This window comes from Zea mays, chromosome 2 (assembly GCF_902167145.1).
Source record: "Zea mays cultivar B73 chromosome 2, Zm-B73-REFERENCE-NAM-5.0, whole genome shotgun sequence".
Classification (NCBI taxonomy): Eukaryota; Viridiplantae; Streptophyta; class Magnoliopsida; order Poales; family Poaceae; genus Zea; species Zea mays.
This window is the reverse complement of record NC_050097.1, coordinates 195,046,145-195,069,302: the sequence shown is the minus strand read 5'-3', so window position 1 is coordinate 195,069,302 and position 23,158 is coordinate 195,046,145. Positions and strand designations below refer to the sequence as shown.

Sequence of the window (23,158 nt, the reverse complement as noted above, 5' to 3'; positions counted from 1 at the left end):
ATCGCCGGAGGTAGCTGCGGCTTTTCTAAAAGAGCCAGCAACAATTCTCTTTTTCTGTCTTTCACTTATAAACTGGTTCACTATGAGGCCCTGTTTGAAAGCAAGTGGAATGAACGGGATTGAAGGGCTAAAATCACTTACTATTTAAAACTGAATAGTGAGAAATTCTAGCTAGGCTACTTTAGAAATCTCAAATCCTCTTCAAGATTAGAGAGGATTGAGGTGAAAATGAACTAATTTCCTCTTCAATGTCCTTTAATCCTGAAGGGGATTCGATTTTTCAAACTAGCCCTCAATCCTTCTCGTTACTCTCACTCCCGGCATGTTTGGTTTGTGGCTAACTGTGCCCCATTTTACCTAAGGTTAGTCGTTCGAATTGAATAACTAACCTTAGGCAGAAAAGTTAGGTAAAATGAGGCAAATTAGGCATCAATCCAAACGGGCCATAGTATGGCCGGCCGTGGACGGACGGACTTTTCCACCACCACACACGCGCGCGCTATATAAGGCGCGCAGGCCGGCGCAGCCAGCAAGGAAACCAACAAACAGAGCAAGCAGTTGGTGGCGCATGGAACAGTAGTGTGCGGCGCGAGAAAAGAGGAGCTTGGTGGTGTGGGTGCGGTGGTGGCGGCCGAGCTAGCAGCAGGCTGCTGCGACTGGGAGTGGGAGGGAGCCGAGCGGAGGAGGTGCGTGTGGTGGGAGGTGGGGACGGCAGCACAGCACACACAGGCGCACACGCGCGCGCACTGCACCACACACACGCCAAAGCGTTATTTTAAGGGCGGCGCCACCACTGTTGTCGCCTCCTTCCTCACTGCCTCCTCCTACCCTTCCCTCGCTGAAGCCCTCTCGCGCCTCCTCCCACTCCCACTGGACAGAGAGGAGGTTAGTGGAAGGCGGGCTAGGAGGCTACGCCGCCACAGACGCGAAGCGATAGCGTCGGGGGGAAGCAAGGAAGCGGGTGGCAATGGCGACCGGCGGCGGCGGTGGGAGCGACGACTTCCACGGGCTCACGTTCGGCCAGAAGATCTACTTCGAGCAGGACGCGGGCGCCGCCGGGGGGAGCGCGACGGGCGGCAGGAAGGGGAAGGGCGCCGCGGCGTCCGCGAGCGCCGCCCAGCCGCCGCGGTGCCGGGTGGACGGGTGCGGCGTGGATCTGAGCGCCGTCAAGCAGTACTACTGCCGGCACAAGGTGTGCTACATGCACTCCAAGGAGCCGCGCGTCTTCGTCGCCGGCATCGAGCAGCGCTTCTGCCAGCAGTGCAGCAGGTTCAAAATCCCGAACCACTCTTTCCGTTCCCGTCTCCCAGTAGTCCAGTACCAGGCGCTGCTGCTCAGCTCTGCTACTACTACTATATTCCGCTCGTGATACCGTCAGCAGCTGAATGCACCACATGTCCACACACACACTCCAATTCAGAAGCCAAGCCAACCTCTGCAGTTGGCTGGCTCATCTCGTTCTCGCATGGGATGCTAGCAAGCATGCTGCTGCCTGGGAGAGTACCGTTGGTGCACAATTGTCTTGTCTGGGGGTGGCCGGGTGGGCGTCGAAGTTGATTAGGGATGGATCCGGATATTTATTCGGATGTCAATTTTTTGATCTTCTTTCTTCGATTGTGAACAAATAACATATAGAATTTGCTATGTAAATTTATATTCTTGTTTTTAGCATTGAGGCTATTAATCTTCACAAAAAATAAACATTAAATTCATTCTAGATATTTTTAAATAATTGATATAAAATTCGGATGTCTATCCGAATACGGATTCGGATGTTTTTTCACCTTTTTTGTTGTAGGGAGAAAATAATGTACATAAAAATGTATACAAAAATTTATTTAAATACTTCATAATATTCTTCATAACATTGCCAAAAATTAGCTTTAAATTATATGTATATCTATGCTAAAATATTAGATTTGTGATACAATTCGGATGTTTTAGGAACATCCCTAAAGTTGATGTAAATTTTGGGCAAGTGGAATCTGACCAGAATAGTAAGGGACATAGATGTGAGCATTCACAGTATCTTGTCTCAGCACCACATCCAGTATATACTACTATAGGAAGCCTACATTCATCTTCTTTTTTTTTCCTTATCCTACTGTGCTGGTAGCCTATGTGAATGGCTATTGGCTAGTACAGTGCACCAGTACCTGTACGACACTATTTAATGTCCTAGATGGAAAATGAAACTGGAATTAGGGGGTGCTTGAAACTGGAAGCCTGCAGGGCACCAACAAACAAACACGTCCTTAATCCTAAGATACATACATCACTTTTTTAGACTTTTAATTAGTATGTCGTTTAGCTGTTTGTTTTATTCAATTTTTTTTGCATAACTATTTATGTTGGCATGGCTTATTTTATTATTCGACCTACTTTAGTAACGACTTATTTAATTTATTGTTTTTTAAATTTTTTTACAAGGATTAATGATCAAATATGATATCTAAATAGAAGTCAAAAGCATCATGTATTTGTCTATTTTGGGACGGAGATAGTATAATGAAAATGGAATCGACTCAGCTTAGGAGTTGTGTGCTCATGCTGAAAATATTTCAAAGTTCACCTGTGATCACATATGGTCCATGCTTGTAAGTAGATAGCGTCGCTTTTGCTTAACTTTGTTTAGTCTAGACTAGATCTGCATCAAGTGCATAGTACTGTAAGGTTACACGCGACGCGCAGATCATATCATGCATAGTCTTAAATGCCGTTGCTAGCTTTGTTGCATCTCGATGAGGGGAACAAAGGGCGTGCAAGTGCCATGCTAACATTGGCTCTCTGTAGCCTTTTTTGCGTCACCGGTAAAGAGAAGGTTCCGACCGTTCATCCATAGATAAACACATCACTTTGAATGATATATAAACACCCCCCCTAAAGTCTCTCTACGTACGTACCTGTGCCCGGTCCCTGTGAATGATTGCAGGTGCTATTATTCCCACATGGAGCCTTGATATTGTCTGGATCTAATAATCATGAAAGCTGCTCATTTGGCTCATGTCGCTGTGTATACTTTAAATAAAAAATGTTAGTTCAGGAGGATTAGAAAAACACACACACACGCTACTTGTATCGAGGCAGCCTTTCACATGACGTCTGGCTTGCTTTCTGTATTTGTTCGTCTGATGCAAGTTGGTATTAAGATATATAAGCTACTGGCAGGGTCTTGGTTACGGAGTTAAACTATTCCATCTTTCCATGTGCTCGAAATACAGTAGTTTTCTATATTGCCGTTGATCTATGGATATTCCTTAATTAGTCGGTTCTCGTTATGCAATACACTAATTATCTTGTGCAAATCTCGTGCTGATTATAGGTTAAACTGGCTTTATTTATTCCGTGCCTATCGCCTCTAATGACAGGTTCCACCAGTTACCTGAATTTGACCAAGGGAAACGAAGCTGCCGCCGCCGCCTCATTGGTCACAACGAGCGCCGGAGGAAGCCACCACCTGGACCACTCACCTCACGATACGGCCCGCTTGCTGCATCACTAGTTCAAGGTATCAAGTGCCACATCATCTTGTTATGTAGCTACAGGTGTAGACACGCGTTACATACTTTACTCGTTATTTTCAGATGCATATGCCAATCCGCTGTTTCCCGAATCTACTGTTTTTTTTTTGGTCAGAGCCTGGTAGGTTCAGGAGCTTCCTGCTCGACTTCTCGTACCCGAGGGTTCCAAGCAGCGTGAGAGATGATGCGTGGCAATGGCAAGGGATGCAGCATGGCGGCGACAGGATGCTGCTGGGTACCGCCAGCGCCATCCAGTGGCATGGGAACCAAGAACCTCACCCACCACATCGCAGCGCAGCTGCGGGCTATGGCAACCATGCGTACAACAACTGCCATGGTGGCGGCGGCTTGGTAGCAGCAGCAGCGGGGGCGTCAATGCTCTCCTCTGCCTTCGAGCCCCCGCCTGGCGGTGGCGGATGTGTCGCAGGAGCTACCGCGGCCGACTCCAGCTGTGCTCTCTCTCTTCTGTCAACTCAGCCATGGGATACGCCCACCCAAAGTGGCAGCAGCCACCACAACCGGTCCCCAGCGATGTCCGCGGCTGCAGGCGCCTTCGAAGTGGCGCCGTCGTCCGTCGTGGCGAGCAGCTACACGGCGTCGAGCTCCTGGTCTGGCTCACGGGACCCTGCCGACGGCGCCAGGAAAAACGCGCAGCGTCACGATGATGGCCTGCACCTGGTCCATCCACCAGGCCCCGTCCACCACGGCCACTTCTCCGGCGAGCTCGAGCTCGCCCTGCAGGGAAGCGGCCCGCCGCATGTCGACCATGGCGGCGGCACCTGCTTCAGCCATTCTGACACCAACGCGATGAATTGGTCCCTGTAGGGACAACAACTTTTGCCGCCACTGCCTTGATCCGGTCGGCACGCCACGAGACATGGAGCACTTGGGATTGGGACACCCTGGTTTTGTGCCCCTGACCTTGCCGTTCTGGTTTTTCAGGGTGGAACTAACTGGGATTCCCTAGGCGTAGATCATGAATCCCCTTTCCCCGTGTAACCCATTGCGTCCATGAAGTCGGCCCAACACCGGATCATATATAATTCTACAACTCCCATAACCTAAATCATTCTTCAGTTGTGAAGATATATGCTTGTCAAGTGACCTGGTTTTATTTTATCTGCCATCAATTCATCATCATCACTTCTTTGCTTGGTTTGGAACTCAATGTCTCTGCTTCGATCTACCATAGTAAATGCGTATGCTTATCTGCTTGTAAAATTTCTCAAAGCGGCCAGAGGTTCGAATATACTCACCTTCTCAAAGCTCTCCACTTACACGGGAGTAGCTTGAACAGGCAGGGACAGGGCCTCGTAGGTGTCATCGAGGTAGGTGTCATGGAGGCAAATTTTTCAGACCCACGAGCCAACACTCTGAAGATATGGTAACTTGCGGATTTCTAATACGAGTAGTTTGACCCATCAACGAACGATGGTTTGCTAGCACCATGTTCCATGTCGCCTTCTCATATAAGAACTGGCTAACGTGGATTGATCCTTTTTTTAACCTGTTCGGTGCTAATTGAAGGATTGAATAAGCGACCAAAAGAATTGAATGAAGAGTCAATAAAAAAATATGTGCACTTAAGTAACTGATCAATATGTGCTGGTATTATTGCATTAGTTATGGATAACATATTTGTGGAAGCATGATGTTCTTAAATTGTACTCCCTCCGTTTCGTTTTAGTTGTCGCTGGATAGTGCAAAATTGAACTATCCAGCGACAGCTAAAAAAAACGGAGGGAATATGGATAAAATGGGCACATTAGACAATCCTGGATTTTAGTTTGCTTATTCTTGCATTTTTCCTCTATGGTTGTATGGTCCCAGTTAAATGGGTACATATCAAACTTGAAGCAGTATATTTAACTATTTCAAGTTTTCTTGTAGACGGAGCATTTTAAAATTAACCATGTTGCTTCCTTCAAGTCTTTGGCCTTTTGCCTTACACGCACCTAATCCAACAGTAACCAATGGATTGGACCAATGCAAGTAGATGTTTCTTGATATACATTAGCAGATATGATTTAATAACCTTGATTGCGGCAGTAGGGCAAATTAAAGTTGGGAGTAGGTGTTTGAAGTCGAAATGATCGGATAAAATACTTTGTAAAGAACTACCTGGACCCAGGACAAATAGCGACATGCAAGTGTGTTATATTTTCAAGTAAACAAGGAACATATTGCTTGGATTGCTATTAAAACTTTACATCATCGTCGTCAGTTGAGTGGAAGTTCTCAAACTCTCTTCTGATAACGAAACCATTTTTATTTTTCTAAATACCTTGACTGTTGAGTCTTTACATCCAGTGGCTAAGCTGACATGGCCTTGTTGGCTGCTGTTCAATAATAAGAGGAGTAGATATCAAGCGATGCCGTGACTGTGATTGTCACTCTTTTTAGACGATTCTGCTCGCTTTCACGAAAGGTCAGAGGAAAATTACCGTTGGCCATGTTGGAGCAGTCACTGTGATGAGGTATATATTTTGGGTACCCATATATTTTCTACACTTATGGGACGCGTACAATTAATGTATCTTTTCCACACTTTATATATTTGTAAGCGAAGTGTTAGATTCAGCAGCTTCGGGTCTTAGCTCATGCATTTGGGGCGTGATTGGTTGCCTGCTCCATCTGTGTTACTGCTGAAGGTAATTTACGATATGGAAACTTGAATTAGTCTGATTTGGGCGTTTTTATCTTTTGTTAATACTTCCTCCGTTTCTTTTTATTTGTCGCTGGATAGTGCAAAATTACACTATCCAGCGACAAATAAAAAGAAACGGAGGGAGTATATCTTTTGGTATGTTCTTTTTGTGGGAAAGGTACAAGATTCATATCTCTTGTCAAGGAGGTTGTTGGGCTTCCTTGTGCACAAATTGGCAGGGGATGTCAGGCACCCGTTTGACTTTTACTGGGAAATGTTGTACTGCACTGCACTGGCTTGCGTGTTGCGTCGACCGCCGTCGTTACATTACATGCATGCCAAGTTGACCCAAGGCGATCAATGAAACCCAGAGCACTGCAAGTCAAGTCTGGAAGCCTTTTCACCTCCAGTGACAACATTTTCTTGGCAATTGCAGAAATTCTAGGTATTATAGATGGATATTGCTAGTGTATCTTTTGGGACTTATTCAACTAACAATTTTAATACCGGTCGGTCAGGATTCAATGCTTCTCTGTAACTAACTGCTCCGATCTGTGATTCACTGAACCAGTTTTTTTTTAATAACTGTTTACTGAACCAGCTGACTCTTAGTCTGAACTGTTCAAGTTCTGCATCAGAAATCAGGATGATGTTAGTATGTTACAAGTCAGGTAAACTCTCTAGACAGGTTGCAAACTTCTGGAGAACTCTTCTCGGCACCAAATGAACACCGCCAACACAACTATATATGATATTTTCTGGGAAACAAAAGCTGACGAATTTGCTGTTTCCTCGGTATCAGGCAGCAAGTTGAAGAGCCTGTTCGTGACCATATACACCAGACTGACGGGTCTAAATGCTTCTTCACAATTTGTTAGGATCTTAAATTATTTCTAGTTTAAAAAATGAATAAAATAGAATGATTCTAATTTAATTCGATTCTTAAATTTATAGTCTAAAATTTAGAGTCTATTATCACCCTAGTCGCCAGCTGACATGGGCAGAAACCATTCCACCGACTGACATGGTCACATGAGCAGCAACTACGAACATTTTGGGAGCCAGAATCGGAAGAGATTAGGCTAATCATAATGGTCATTTCATAACACTCTTTTCACTGCCACATCATAAAGAGTGTTATGAAACTAAGAATGAATTAATATCTCTTAATACAAAATTTCACTTCATTATTTCATAGACTAACATACCAATTAAATGCTACATTTAAACAACCAATAGAAATCAGTAAAATATGTGAAGATAAAACAAATCACCATCAATGGAGATTTCACACGATTTCCAAGACTTTGGAAACGGTTTGACATGGTTTCATCATCATAAAACCAATTTCATCCCTTGAAACTCATTTATCTTAAATAGTATGCCATGTCATTTAAAATAGTGATGTGTCACAATATCAAATGTGCATGAAACTAACATAAAACTACCATTGTAAATAGCCTTAGAGAAGCTAAAATCCTCTTATTATTTAGTTTTGAATAATAAAAAGATTTTAGCTTCTTCAACCCTCTCTATTCCCGCGCCTCCCAAACAAGGCTAGAGGGTTAAATTCTCTACACCAAGGCGAAGAATAAAGGGATTTTTACGGTTGGCCCACTAGTATTGCCACTCTACTCAGTTCTACCCCTGTCCAAATTGTCTACTCAGTTTTCCCCTCCTACATCAAACTTCTACTCAAAGTCCACCCTACGGAACACATTCCGTCCGTTAAACTTCTTACATGTGGACCCGTGCTCTTACAAGTGGGACCGTGCTCTTACAAGTGGGGCCATTCTCTTTCCCCTTCCTCACCCATCGTTCCCAAATCGAATCGGTCCTGCACTTTGGACAGCACCGCCGCAACACCGTCCGTCCACTCGCCGCCTCCATCTCCGTCTTCCCAGCTGCATCTTCGACGCCGTGCTGCCGGCCGGGTCACCGGTGCTGGCGGGCAGATCTCTGGCGCGCGCAGCTTGCAGCTGCCACATCGAGACTGTAGCTCCGGTGCGCGCGTATCCAAATCTCGGTTGTAGCTCTGGCCCATGCGGTCGGCCGGGTCGCGAGGCGCTGGCAGCTAGATCTCCGGAGTGGACTTCCCTTTCTCCTGCACATGCGGCCGATAGGATCGCACGGAGCTGGTCAGTGCTATGCGGCAGCAGCTACGGCGCTGGCGACTGGATCTCCGGCGTGGCTTTCCTTTTCTCCGGCGCGGCGCGTGCGGCCGACAGGGTCGCGCGGAGCTGGCGAGTGATCTCCGGCAACAGCTACGACGTTGGCAGGCGGATCTTCAACGTGCAGTAGTTCTCCGTCGTTGGGGCAGATCACCAGCGCGTGCCAGCGCTCCTCCCCGAGCCCGACTCCATCTCCGGCCAAAACTGGTGGCCGCTGGCCGGCTGCTGGTGCACAGGACCAAAAGCACAAAATTTTGGCAACTAAAAATAGAGCAGCATGCAATTTATCACCCAAAATAGCAGTTCATCAACACTCACCCGCAGGAGCGCCTCTACGGGAGAAAAAAGCTAGCCAAAAATGTCTGTAGCAAAAAAGATCAAAACACAGACTCTTCCAACTTATCTAATCATTTTAGAATAGATGTGTCCGTAGCAAAAAAGAATAGATGTGTCCGTAGCCAAAAATGTCCGTAGCAAAAAAGAACAAAACACAGACTCTTTCACTATTTTCTGACAACATTTGGTATTTATTTATTTATTTTTGACTTAAAAAGACATTTAAAGCATATAAATTAGTAGATAGTAAAAAAGTGGCATATTTACATGAAGTAAGTTTGTAACTGTTAGATGAACTAATGGTGCACTTTTGAAGCAAAAACAATGACAAACGTAAAAAATATAGCTCAAGCACTGATGTTATAGTTGAATGTCATGAAACTTAGAGATAGATGTGTCCATTTGTGAAGCACCTATATTGACACTTTTGCATAACCTCATGATCTATTTATCTCAAGCAGTTAGGACTAAATTATGACTCCATGCCAAGTTTCACTATTTTCTGATAACATTTGGTATTTATTTATTTATTTTCGGCTTGAAAAGGCATTTAAAGCATATAAATTAGTAGATAATAATAAGTGGCATATTTACATAAAGTAAGTTTGTAACTGTTAGATGAACTAATGGTGCACTTTTGAAGCAAAAACAATGACAAACGTAAGAAATATAGCTCAAGCAGTGATGTTATAGTTGAATGTCATGAAACTTAGAGATAGATGTGTCCATTTGTGAAGCACCTATATTGACACTTTTGCATAACCTCATGATCTATTTATCTCAAGCAGCTAGGACCAAATTATGACTCCATGCCAAGTTTCACTATTTTCTGACAACATTTAGTATTTATTTATTTATTTTCGGCTTGAAAAGGCATTTAAAGCATATAAATTAGTAGATTGTAAAAAAAGTGGCATATTTACATGAAGTAAGTTTGTAACTGTTAGATGAACTAATGGTGCACTTTTGAAGCAAAAACAATGACAAACGTAAGAAATATAGCTCAAGCAGTGATGTTATAGTTGAATGTCATGAAACTTAGAGATAGATGTGTCCATTTGTGAAGCACCTATATTGATACTTTTGCATAACCTCATGATCTATTTATCTCAAACAGCTAGGACCAAATTATGATTCCATGCCAAGTTTCACTGTTTTCTGACAACATTTGGTATTTATTTATTTATTTTCGGTTTGAAAAGGCATTTAAAGCATATAAATTAGTAGATAGTATAAAAGTGGCATATTTACATGAAGTAAGTTTGTAACTGTTAGATGAACTAATGGTGCACTTTTGAAGCAAAAACAATGACAAACGTAAGAAATATAGCTCAAGCACTGATGTTATAGTTAAATGTCATGAAACTTAGAGATAGATGTGGCCATTTGTGAAGCACCTATATTGACACTTTTGCATAACCTCATGATCTATTTATCTCAAGCAGCTAGGACCAAATTATGACTCCATGCCAAGTTTCACTATTTTCTGACAACATTTGGTATTTATTTATTTATTTATGGCTTGAAAAGGCATTTAAAGCATATAAATTAGTAGATAGTAAAAAAAAGTGGCATATTTACATGAAGTAAGTTTGTAACTGTTAGATGAACTAATAGTGCACTTTTGAAGCAAAATCGATGACAAACGTAAGAAATATAGCTCGAGCACTGATGTTATAGTTGAATGTCATGAAACTTAGAGATATATGTGGCCATTTGTGAAGCACCTATATTGACACTTTTGCATAACCTCATGATCTATTTATATCAAGCAGCTAAGACCAAATTATGACTCCATGCCAAGTTTCACTATTTTCTGACAACATTTGGTATTTATTTATTTATTTTCGGCTTGAAAAGGCATTTAAAGCATATAAATTAGTAGATAGTAAAAAAGTGGCATATTTACATGAAGTAAGTTTGTAACTGTTAGATGAACTAATGGTGCACTTTTGAAGCAAAAACAATGACAAACATAAGAAATATAGCTCAAGCACTGATGTTATAGTTGAATGTCATAAAACTTAGAGATAGATGTGTCCATTTGTGAAGCACCTATATTGACACTTTTGCATAACCTCATGATCTATTTATCTCAAGCAGCTAGGGCCAAATTATGACTCCATACCAAGTTTCACTATTTTCTGACAAAATTTGGTATTTATTTTTTATTTTCGGCTTGAAAAGGCATTTAAACCATATAAATTAGTAGATAATAAAAAATGACATATTTACATGAAGTGAGTTTGTAACTGCTAGATAAACTAATGGTGCACTTTTGAAGCAAAAACAATGATAAACGTAAGAAATATAGCTCAAGCACTGATGTTATAGTTGAATGTTATGAAACATAGTGAGAGATGTGTCCATCTGTGAAGCACTTATATTGCCACTTTTGCATAACCTCATGCTCTATTTATCTCAAGCATCTAGGACCAAATTATGACTCCATGCCAAGTTTAATTATTTTTTGACAACATCTAGTATTTATTTATTTATTTTCGGCTTGAAAAGACATTTTGGTATGGTTTATACTAGTACGTACACGTTATAAAGTTGTTGTTTGCGTTACACATACGAATTCTGTATCTGTCCCATTGGTTTTTGCGTTCGGTTGTGAGGCATCCCTTTGGTAAAGGGAATGGGTTCGAATCCTAGTTCATGCAGCATTTTTTGCCTTTTTTTTTTCTTATTACGAAGCTATGTGGGCCCCACTTGTAAGCTGTCAGGCGCTTTTGACGGAAGGAATAGCGCCGTGAGGGGATTTTTGAGTGGGTTATGAAGGTGGGAGGACAAAACTGAGTAAAGAATTTGGGCGGGGTAGATCTGAGCAAGACGTCTAGACTAGTGGGTGAAATGTAAATGTCCCAAGAATAAATATAGTCGCAGAGTTGGCATCTCGAGATCGCCAATGTCAAGATGTCATGCGCATGCGCCCATTAAATTCCTTCAGAATTCCTCCTCTCGCCCATCAGTTCTGATCACCCCATATATGCCACGCATATGGCTCCATTCTTCTCCTTGATGAAAGGTGGATTCAGACGTTTGACGGAGAAGGGAGTTTGAACCGTGAGAAATTCTGCCTCCGGATTTTGAGGGAATTGAACTGATCCTTACGAATTCTTGTGAAATCCTGCACTTGTACCCAATTCCGTGCTCTAGGGATTAGCGGGAAGGGAATCGATCTGTGGGGACTCTGAAGCGAAGACGTACGACGGAGCGGTGGCCGGTGTGGGAGTGTGAGGAGGATGGGCCACGTAGTGTAAATTGTGGGGAGAGTTCATTCACCAGACTGATGATTTTGGGAGGTGGGACGGTATGCCGTATGCGTGCCTCGAGAGCAGCAACAGCGCTGCACACAGCAGAAGCATTCACTTACAAACTCCTCGCCGATCTCTCTCTCTCTCCTCCCTCCGGCTGGTGCTGCTGCAGCGCCGCCCGAAGCTCGTACATCAGCCGGTAGTGCTCGTCCTGCCACCGCCCGTACTCCACATCGAATATCGCCGCCTCTAGAATCCCCATATGTATGGCCGACGCCCGACGAGCAAAGCGAAGAACGGCGGGGAGGACAGGAGAAAAGCCGGGGCTGTTTGCATGGCCTCATTAGTCATTCATAACTCATTAGGGCATGTACAATGGATGTTTTAAGTTGTGTCTTAGAATGTGTCTAAGGAGGTGAATGTAAAAAGACTTAAGGTATGTATCTTGACGAAAATACAGTGTCTTAGCTTTATGTTCGAGACATGAGACTATCTGATTGGTCACTTTAATTTATTGAATGCTCTGATTGATACAATGAATATCGTAAGGCACATGTTTTAGACATGACCACTGTATTATGTTGTGTTTTAGTTGTGTCTTATATTTAGAGTACCGTGCAGGTAGGGATGGCAATGGGTACGGGTATGGGTAAATAACCGCGGATAATTATCCATTGGATATGGGTATGGTGTAATTTGATATCCGTGGGTACGGTTATGGATATAATAAGGTATCCGCAGATATTTTTTTCGTGGGTATGGATATCTAGTATCCATACCCGTTACCCAATGGATATCTAACATGTGGGCTATCCGGATTTATATATTATCATAAATTCTTAGTTTTCAATTTTTAACCATAACATGTTGTTTGGTGCTGAAATTATCATTTAATGCTATTGGAATGATAATTATTTTGAAATGTAATAAAATTGTTGTTTGGTGTTTAATGCTAAAATTGTAGTGGGCGGGCGGGTAACGGGTATCCACTGGATAGCGGATACCCGGCGGGTACGGGTATGGATACAACTCCATACCCACGAACGTTTATAGGTACGGATATGGGTTGAGTTTTGTCTCGCGGGTATGGATTCTCGAACTATATATCCGTGTACTACCCACCCGATTGCCATCCCTACGTGCAGCAGTGTCTAGGTTGTACATGCCCTTAGATGCAGCGGGCATGGCGCCAAACTGAAAGCCTGTTTCGTCATTAATGGCTCAGCACCTCCCTTCCTGGAACTCATAGAGGCATAGACACAGATGCACAAGAGAGCCCATGGCTACCTAGTATATCATCAGCAAGCAGGGCTAGGATGTCATTAGATTGATGGAAAGAGATAGACCGATACTACAGTACAGGAGAGATAAAGGAGGATAGAGAAATAGAGATATCAAAGGAAAGGAAGATAGAGTACTAGAACACGACAACTAGTCAGTGGTTTGTTAGCATTAGATAGCTAGGATCCAAGGGTCACCACAAATGACTAGCGTCCTACAAAGATTGGGTCATGGGGTGGTTCACTAGCGTGGAGAGATAGAGGTGTTGCTTGGCCGCTAGCCCTCCCCCGGTCTCTAGAGTCAAACCGTATATTATAGGTCTCTGCAGCCGGCCTGGGACGATATACTCATATACATGTACACCGCCTGCGTGTATGCTGTGTCGGCGTGCGCCTGCGGCCGCAGCTAGCAGCCTGTGCTTAATTGGATGCAGTTGCAGCGATCCGTCGACCGGCCGGTCCATCCGTCCATGGTGAGTGGCGGCAGCATCAAGGAGCAGCAGCACGAGATGAACATCTCCTTCGCGATGGTGAACCACCACCACCACCATCAGCAGCCTCCATCCTCGTCCTCTTCCTCCTCCATGCACGCGGCCGCTGCGAGCTTCATGTAAAGTGTTTTCTTTCAACTCCACTGTACCTTTTGCTGGTTTCTTTGATTCGGCTAGCTTGTTTGTGCTAGCTATTTATGTGTCGTTGTTGAATTCATGATCGTTGGATGATCGGTTTTCTTTGGTCGGGCCGGGTGTTCGATCTAGTTGGTCGTGGATTCTCTGCTGACTTCGGTTCTTCTGAGAGCTTGCTTTCCTTCTTTCCTTTCTGCTTTCTGCCAGGCAAATCCACTAGCAGCTGCCTCTATCTAGATAGGAAGGTAGGGTGCCGACCTAAGATATGGCACCCAATTTTGCGTGATATATATGATGATGATTTTGCCCATGCTAGCTAATGAAAAAAAAAGATTTAATACTGCCTTTCCTCTCTTTTGTTCCACTGAATTTTGTTTGGTTTTCCCTTTTATTTATTTTTAAAAAGTTTTTATGAAAATTTCTGTGGCTCACTTTCGATGCCTTAAAAATAAGTTTTTGCGTGATAGCTAACTTTGATATGGCAGACCGGATTGAATGCTTTGCTATCTTGTTCTTCCTTCCTACTCCCAATAGGACAAAAGTGTGATATATAGATGGTTACCAAGCCAACTATCGTTTTGAAATCTGGTGCTTCCATTTGTTATTGGAGCCAGATATAGTTCAGTTGCAGTGAATCGATTAAGAAATCACTGGTTAGTCTTTCTTTTAAATCTTGGATCCAAGGGCAGTAATTGTTTTTGTTGAGACAAGGACAAAAAAAATAATTAATATTGGTTTGTAGTATTAATTAATTAGTACATGCAACTGATTATATTGCTACTAGCTCTCTAGCCTTTTGCATTAGCAGACTGTCTCCAGCAGCTTAACCATTTTCGTACCTATATTTAAACTCTACTTTTCGAACAGTACAGTCTATAGTGCAAAACAATGTTTTTAAGTAAACTTTAGGTAGACTGCTGCAGACGGACTTATTTCTTTCAATGATGCTACATAGCTTGCTTGCAGTTGCACACATAAAATTTCGAGACTATACATGGGTAGGTCGCCATGTTTTTCTGGGCTGTCAAATAAATGCTACAGCCTAGAGAAGATTCCATATTCTCCTATTCCCATCCTGGAGACGTTGGACCAGACCATCATACAGTCACACATACTCCCTCCGTTTCTTTTTATTAGTCGCTGGATAGTGCAAAATTGCACTATCCAGCGACTAATAAAAAGAAACGGAGGGAGTACATACGTAGGCTTAGGCTAAGCTTAGAGCAGCGTGATTTCATGATGATGTATGGTAGCGTCTTTCACAGTTCCATTCTGTACTCAAATCCCGTGCCAAAAAGCGTCTATATATATCAATAATGTCACATCAGTGTTGTCACATACGTATGTATACACACATGTGTATTTCTGTCTCACGAGCAGGAGCGGCAAGGAGGCGTCGTCAGGAGCGTATGCGTATGACCATCTGGGCGAGCTGGACCAGGCGTTGTTCATGTACCTGGATCACGGCAGAAGCCATGGCGGCACGCCGCAGCAAGAGCAAAGGCGTAAGTACTTGTGTACTCATGCATCATGCACGCGCGCACTTCCCTGACGACCTGAATTCAACTGCTGCGGTTGTCGTGTGTTTCGCATGCCTGTGTTCTGTTCTGTTCTTCAGGAAAGTCAAATGCAACTGACCAGCAGTACTAACGTACTCGTAGACTAGTTCAGTACGTAGCAGTGGTAATAATAATACTGACGGTTGGAAGAAAACCTGTTCCACCAACTGGGATTGAAAACAAATCATCATCATCATAATCATATATCATATCCTAGTTAGTCCTTTTCTTACCAGTCCTTGTACGTTGTTTGTGAGGGTCTAACTGAGGTCACTGCACCAAACTTAGTTTCATAGTTGTTAAACACCTCAGTTAATTATGCTCTTACACAAGTTAAATAACCAGAGTAATCATAGTGTGTGACACCAGCTAAAATAGATAGAACTCTATTGAAGCCCCTCAATTTAGCTCTAGGATCAAGAATGAATGCAAATGAATAGAGAAGTGGAATATCCCTCCAGTACTTAAGGAACTTAGTTTTCATAGGAAAAATAACAGTTCCAAGCAATCTATCATGTTCATATGAATTTAGATGTTTAGCAATCTGAATTATATGATGCATCATCAATGAAGATGTTGGATAGTAGACACCAGATAGAACACATGTTGAGTCATAAAATAGTTCAAGGAATACCATGATTTTTTCAGCAACATACCAGTGATCATCAGACAAAAGCAAAGGTTCACCTACATCTCTAAGGTAGTGAGTTTGAATGAACACATCAAATGTGTTCCTGTAAGGCAGTAGATGCTTAAGCATAAGGTAAGTGGAGTTTCACCTTACCTTCATATCCAACCCAAACTTATGAGGACGTGTATTCATAGCAATGCAATATGATTTGTATAAAAACAATGCATTGATTAGAAGAGTTCAAAAATGATATAGCAGTTCTAAATGATTCTAGATAAGGTTGAATTCTTTTTAAAACCAGACTTAACAATCAAATTTAGAATATGACATGCACACCTTTGATGCAAACAAATATCCCCAACATAACCATTAAGTAGAGGAGTAAGTCTAGCCATAGCAGAGGTATTAGCAGAAGCATTGTCCGCGATCGAGCTGCATGCCTGCATGTGCCCGAGGCACGGCGGTACATGCAGACGGGATGATCTCCATCGGCCGGCCAGTACGCCAACTCGATCGTCCCTCTCCTGCATGCTGCAGCAGTGCAAGTGCAAAAGCAGCCAAAGCACAGCATCTGTACATGCATGCATGACTGTGTGTGTGTGTGTGATGACTGATTACTGCATGGACCTCTAGCGCTCCTTCCACTCTCTAGTCTCTAGCCAGCATTCAGTAGCCTAGTAGCCACATCCCACAGACTCATCTCATCAGACCTGACCTTTTTGCCTTGCTCCTTTTCTTGTGATGCAGAGACACTCAACATCTTCCCCATGCATGTGGAGCCGTCGCCGAAGGTAAAAACAAAAACACATCTCAGATTTTTTTTGAAACACTCATTGTCTTTCCCAGATGCATGCATGCAGCTGCTGTCATGGTTATTGATTGCACTTATTTGCATTGGTTGTTTAGCTGACCTGTTTTAATTTCTGATGCGATTGTTGGTAGGGGGAGATTAGTTTAGTTCTGCCCCCGGCGCCGGTGGGATACAAGCAGCCTAGGTCACCGGACCATCACCATCACCAGCATGCGGCCATGGAGGAGTTGTTGGCGGAGAGCAGGAGGCAGCAGGAGCACCAACCCTTTGCTGCCGCTGCTGAGCCGGCAGCAGCACCCGGGATGATCAAAGGTGTCAAGCCACTGGCCAAGGTGAGTGGTTAACTACTAGCTAGTGCTCCACTTGAATAATACTCCTACCAATTTGGTACTACAAGCTGCTAAATTAAGGAATGTATTTCTTTTATCTATCGACTTGATCATGTTCGTTGTATGTGAGGCTGTGTTAATGTTTTTTTTTTCTCCTTTTTTTGTGGTTGATGCAGAAGGATCATAGGAGAGGCACATCGACCACTGAACGCGACCCAAAAGTAAATGGATTGTGATACTCTCAAGTGTCAATTATGATGAATTATTTATTTTTTAGTTCTACGTACTATACTTGGAAAGAACACACTATACTAGCTAGTCATCAATGTTTTGTTGCACTAATTTTGATTACGTACTGGTTATGTGCACCACGCGCTGTAATGAACACGTACAGACGCTGAGAAGGCTGGCCCAGAATAGGGAGGCTGCAAGGAAAAGCAGGCTAAGAAAGAAGGTGAGTGAGTCGACAGCTGATGACCTACAAAGGCTACACCATGATTTGAACAGAAACGAGTAGAAAAAAATGACAAAGAATTAACATTAATCCTTTTAATTTCTTGATACTGTTCAAATTATTGTCCCTATCATCCAATGTCAACGCAGATTTATTTTACTTCTCTTCACACTGTAATGCAAACAGGCTTACATCCAGCAACTCGAGTCCAGCAGGATCAGGCTAGCTCAGCTCGAACAAGAACTTCACACTACAAGAGCTCATCAGGTGTATGATTAGTGTTTAGTAACTGATCAAATAATAACCAGAAAGGGACCCCCAAAAAAAAGAAAATTCAAATGTGGTGCTTGTATCTTGTCTCGGCCTTTATTTGGCTTCCTGAAGGCTGAATTTTTAACTGATCTCTGCAAAATATATTTTGCAGGGAGTTTTCTTCCCCAACGGCGGCATCCTCGCTGGCCAAAGTGTCGTCGGCAAAGGCGTCCCCATCGGCGGCATCGACAGCCTCAGCTCAGGTACCTAATATAATAATTAAACCTTCCATTCGATTGATAAGTTCGATCGCAAATGTTTCTTTTAATTTTCTGATTAAGCACTATATACCCGTACACGTCCATCGGCCATACATATGGGGATACACTAGAGGCGGCGATGTTCGATGTGGAGTACGGGCGGTGGCAGGAGGAGCACTACCGGCTGATGTACGAGCTTCGGGCGGCGCTGCAGCAGCACCTGCCGGAGGGGGAGCTGCAGATGTACGTGGAGAGCTGCCTGGCGCACCACGACGAGATGTTGGGCATCAAGGAGGGCGCCATCAAAGGCGACGTCTTCCACCTCATCTCCGGCGTCTGGAGGAGCCCCGCCGAGCGCTGCTTCCTCTGGCTCGGCGGCTTTCGCCCCTCCGAGGTCATCAAGGTGCGTGCACGTAGCCACGTCTCTCCTCTACTAGATAGCGCTGCATTTCTCATCTGGGACAGGGAGTAACGAACCTGCGACTTAAACCCTAACCCTAGACAGTCAATGGTTGCCGCCGTGATTGTTTTGTGTTTGAAATTGGATGCCAATTAACAGCGACGTCGGTAGACATGTAAGAAGACTGGGGAAAAAGAAAATAAAAGTTGTTTCTGGAGAAGCCAGATGGAATTATGCATGCAAAACCCTGAATTTTTTGTTATAGCCATTTCAGGCCGTGCGCATAAAAAAATCAAGACTAGGCAATTTAAGTTTCGATATTCACATTTTTGTCATCCACGAATTTCTAGAATTTTTGATGATTTTTTGTAGGCTTTAACAAAAGATATGATTTTCTAAGACCTAAACAAAATATTAGTATATATGATTAATAACTACATATTTGAGTAAAAAAATATGCAATGTAAACAATAGAAAAATATGAATCTATAGCTATATATTTATAGACTCCTAAACACTATGTCAATTAGATAATATTTTTAGAAGTGGATGATAAAAGCTAAAAGTGACCGCTATGTCTGACTATTATACCACAACCGATAACAGTTATTAAAAAAACATAACTTTATTTTGAAAGCTGTAGAGCTCAATAAGATCTACAATTTTATAGATTATAAGTTTCTGGTTTGAAATTATTTAAATTCTCAAAAAATGAACTCTCATATTTCGAAACCCAAATTTAATTTTTTTGAACAACTTTGGATGTTGACGAGGTCTATCCAAAAGTTGTAGTTATCAATATGATATGTAAATTTGTAGTTGATAAATTTAATTTTTTGACCCCTAAATAACTTTGTATAGATCGACCCCATCAATAGTGAAGGTCATTCAAAAATGATATACATTGAATTAGAAATCTACAAATTTAAAGTGTTTTTGATGTAATAAATAATTTTAAATAAAACTTTCTAACTCTAAAGTTATACATTCTATTGGGCTCTATTATTTTGATCTTCATTTGACTTCATGCGCACAAGTTTTTGATTTTTTAGCTAGCTATTAATGTTTGTGATATAATAAGTCAAGGGCACAATGAACCACTTTCAACATCTCTCTCTCTCTCTCTCTCTCTCTCTCTCTCCTATTCACTCTAAAAATATCGTTTTAATAGTTATAATGTTCAGGAGCCAATTGCTACAATTAAAGAGTGTTTTGTAGGCAAAGATAATATTTGGTAGCGTCCAATAGCAAATACTAGCACTGAAAAATGTTCTACAATGAATTTACTCATATCAATTTCCCGTATATTGCATCCAACCCCCGCCTCGTAGATTAAACACTTTCTAGATTCCATATTTAGTTTCTCATCAATGTTGAATTAAAAATATAAAATTTCTTTATGTTGTCCCCCCATCTATAATATGTCTATGGTGAAGTTTTCAACTATTAATTTATGCATCATACATATTCATATTTCTTATATACTTTTAGTCTTGGCTCTTAAAAACAACATGTCAATTGCAATTATTTTGAGATAGAGGAGTAAGTCAAACTATATATTTAGCTTTGGCCAGACTTACTAAAAAGATTGCCAACATTAATGGTCAATGAGTTGAACATAAACAATAAATTTAACATGTGAACTAACATATATTATACTCTTTTTCTTATATATTATAGCCTCATGTTGTTACACGTATTTTGTAAATGTTTTATTGACCTAAGCATAAATTGGAGTGACTCTACTCCATGCAACATATACTCCCACCCCACCACTCATTGAAAGAATTTAATTTTGACATAGTTCCAAGTCAAAGTATTATAAATTTGACTAAGTTTATAAAAAAACATTCAATGTTTGAGACACTAAATAAATACCACTATATCTGTTATGGAATATATTTTTGTAGCATATACTGAGGGGCAGATTTACACCCTAAGCTAGGCCATCCGGTCCGTGTCCCGAGGCTTGATCCACGTAACTACAAATGAGTCTCTATTTAAGTTAGTATAAAATGGTATAAAATTGCTAAGATGAAAAAATAATGAAATTTAGTAGATTTGGTCTGGGCCATGAAAAAAATCTAGATCTGCCCTGCCTATACTTATTTAGTGTCATAAATATTGATGTTTGTGTTATAGATTTAGTTAACTTTAGATGATTATGGAACTAGAATTGCTGCATTTTCGGGATAGAGGTAGAACATTTGATCATCTCATAATCGTTCCATCACATCTAATTACCGTTCCATCTCATTACTGTATTACGCAGATGCTGCTGAGCCACGTGGATCCCCTGACGGAGCAGCAGATCGTGGCCGTGTACGGGCTACAGCAGTCGGCGCTAGAGACGGAGGAGACGCTGAGCCAGGGCATGGAGGCGCTATACCAGTCGTTGTCCGACACCATCCTGTCCGACGCGCTCAGCTGTCCCTCCAACGTCGCCATCTACATGGGCCAGATGGCCGCCGCCATGAACAAGCTCTCCACGCTCAAGGGCTTCGTTAGACAAGTAAGTAAACCAACCAAGCCCGATGCACTAGTAGTTGCTAACTTACATTGCGAAACCCTAAACCCTAAACCAACCAAGCAGGGGCGGACCCAGAGCAAAATGAGAGTGGGGGCATAATTATGAAGACAAGCATCAAAACACTAGAGCAGGGGCATCTAAGTTGAACTGAGTAGGAAACCTTATAGTAAAAATATAGTCTCTACTACTTGCACCAAAGAAATGAGCGAGGGCATGTGCCCTCACTCCACTATACGTAGGTCCGCCCCTGCAACCAAGGCTGGCTAATTATTCTCGCTGTCACTGTAACGGGTTAGTTAGAGCTGCGACCAACACAAACACAGAGTTCGATCAAAAACATTTCTATAGTAGCACTCCGTAATCCATCGTTAGGGTTTGTTCAGTTTAGAGTTGATTAGAAAGAGATTAAATCCCTTTCCATTCAATTTTAAATAGAAAGAGATTTAATTAATCCCCTCCGGTCCCTCTCAAACCACCGCAAACTGAACATGGCCTTAGGTGAAGCTTGGATGGTTTACCTAATCATTTTGAGATGGACAGTGCAGTTCTTTAGTCAGACTAAACAGCGGCTTAGATATATTGAGCATGCACGCCAGCCGCCAGGTGCAGTGCAGGCCGGCAGAGCAGACACATGGATTAGGTTGTGAATATAACATTACTAAAAAAAAGCACCGAACTGTCGCCATCCCAAAATCGGAGAGCCGTCATTGTTGTACGATCTCCGGGGCTAACAGTTAGGTGCCAACCCCTTGCTTGCTCATTCAGCATTCCTTGTTTGGTAGGCAGCTTTCCTTAGGCCGGCTTCACCTGCCCACGACTGCCAGAAACAGAGTTGATCAATGGATATGCATATATATATGCCCATGGTCCGTCCCTTATACTATAGCTAGTTCGTGTGTAACGGTTGCAAAATGCCAGACAGAGAACTGACAATGGTGTATATATATCGTGTGTAACGGTTGCAAAATGCTAGTTCGTCCTTGCTTGTGGTACGCATGTTTGTTAATTAACTATCGATCATCTTCATTCTGATGACGAACATCATTGACGCATGACGCAGGCTGAGAACCTTCGGCAGCAGACGCTCCACCGGCTGCACCAGATCCTGACGGCGCGGCAGATGGCGCGCTCGCTGCTGGCCATGTCGGACTACTTCCACCGTCTCCGGACGCTCAGCTCGCTCTGGGTCACACGCCCCAGGGCGCCGCAGGAGCAGCAGGGCCACAGCTAGCGGCGGCGACGGCCAGTGGTGACGACCGCCGGCCGCACGCAACGCTAGCTGGCGCACGCATGTGTCCATTCATTGCATATATGAGTCATGCATGGTGCGTGTGTGTGTGTCCGTCGCGCGTCGTTCGTCATCGGTTCAAGGAACAGACCGGACAAGAATTGGGCTTTGCAGGTAATAGCTACTAAGCCAGTTAGGGCCGGGCTGGGGAAGAGAGAGCTAGCGAGGCCGAGGGATCAACAAAAGGATAATGTTAAGCTTAGCGACGATTGTCGTCTTCGTTGGTTGCTTGTAGCTATAGCTAGCCATCTAGGTGTACTTGATCGTTCGATCGCGGTCTATCGGTACGGTCGGCTCCTGCACACAGTAGTCAATGTGCGGCTGATTGATGATGTTCTAAGTTAGGTATCTCACGATCACCGGTCGCCGGATGCGTATGCCTCGTCGCCGTCTTAGTTTGGAGTGTTGAAGATGTGGGGTCTTAGGCAACCGTGGTACCGCGGGTCGATGTTTGGCAACGCGAGGAACTAGCTAGACACCGTGCAAATCCGCAACGTACGGGCCAAAATAGAGTATATATATATGAGTGGTAATGGAGGGAGAGGAGGTTTATATGGTAAATGTAGACGTATATACAAACTACATTTTATTTATATGTAAGTTAATGAATATATATTTAATCTAAAACGTTTTGGCATGGAGGGGCTATCATCCGTGTGTGCCGATATGTTTACCATGCACATTTCCTGTTCTTTGGATGCCTGAAGAAATATCCTAGAGATATTAGGAACGAAAGAACACACAACACACCGCCAACAAAGTTGCTGAGTACCGATAATTCAGGATTCCATGGTTATGGTTCC

The 23,158-nt window shown here is 42.9% G+C and overlaps 2 protein-coding genes across 2 annotated transcripts; both read left to right on the top strand.

Annotated features, from left to right (window-relative positions):
• The first annotated feature begins 814 nt into the window (after positions 1-814).
• On the top strand, positions 815-4,657 carry sbp23 (SBP-transcription factor 23). Its single transcript, NM_001143473.1, has 3 exons — positions 815-1,269; positions 3,369-3,508; positions 3,637-4,657. The coding sequence occupies exons 1-3, from the start codon at positions 968-970 to the stop codon at positions 4,344-4,346; spliced, it is 1,152 nt and encodes a 383-aa protein (NP_001136945.1). The 5' UTR covers positions 815-967; the 3' UTR covers positions 4,347-4,657.
• An 8,902-nt stretch (positions 4,658-13,559) lies between these two features.
• LOC100384496 (uncharacterized) lies at positions 13,560-22,581 on the top strand. Its single transcript, NM_001362409.1, has 11 exons — positions 13,560-13,825; positions 15,222-15,346; positions 16,779-16,822; positions 16,974-17,174; positions 17,348-17,392; positions 17,566-17,625; positions 17,812-17,892; positions 18,050-18,140; positions 18,269-18,540; positions 20,810-21,049; positions 22,128-22,581. Exons 1-11 carry the CDS (start codon positions 13,644-13,646, stop codon positions 22,296-22,298), a joined length of 1,512 nt encoding a protein of 503 aa, NP_001349338.1. The 5' UTR covers positions 13,560-13,643; the 3' UTR covers positions 22,299-22,581.
• The last annotated feature ends 577 nt before the right edge of the window (positions 22,582-23,158 follow it).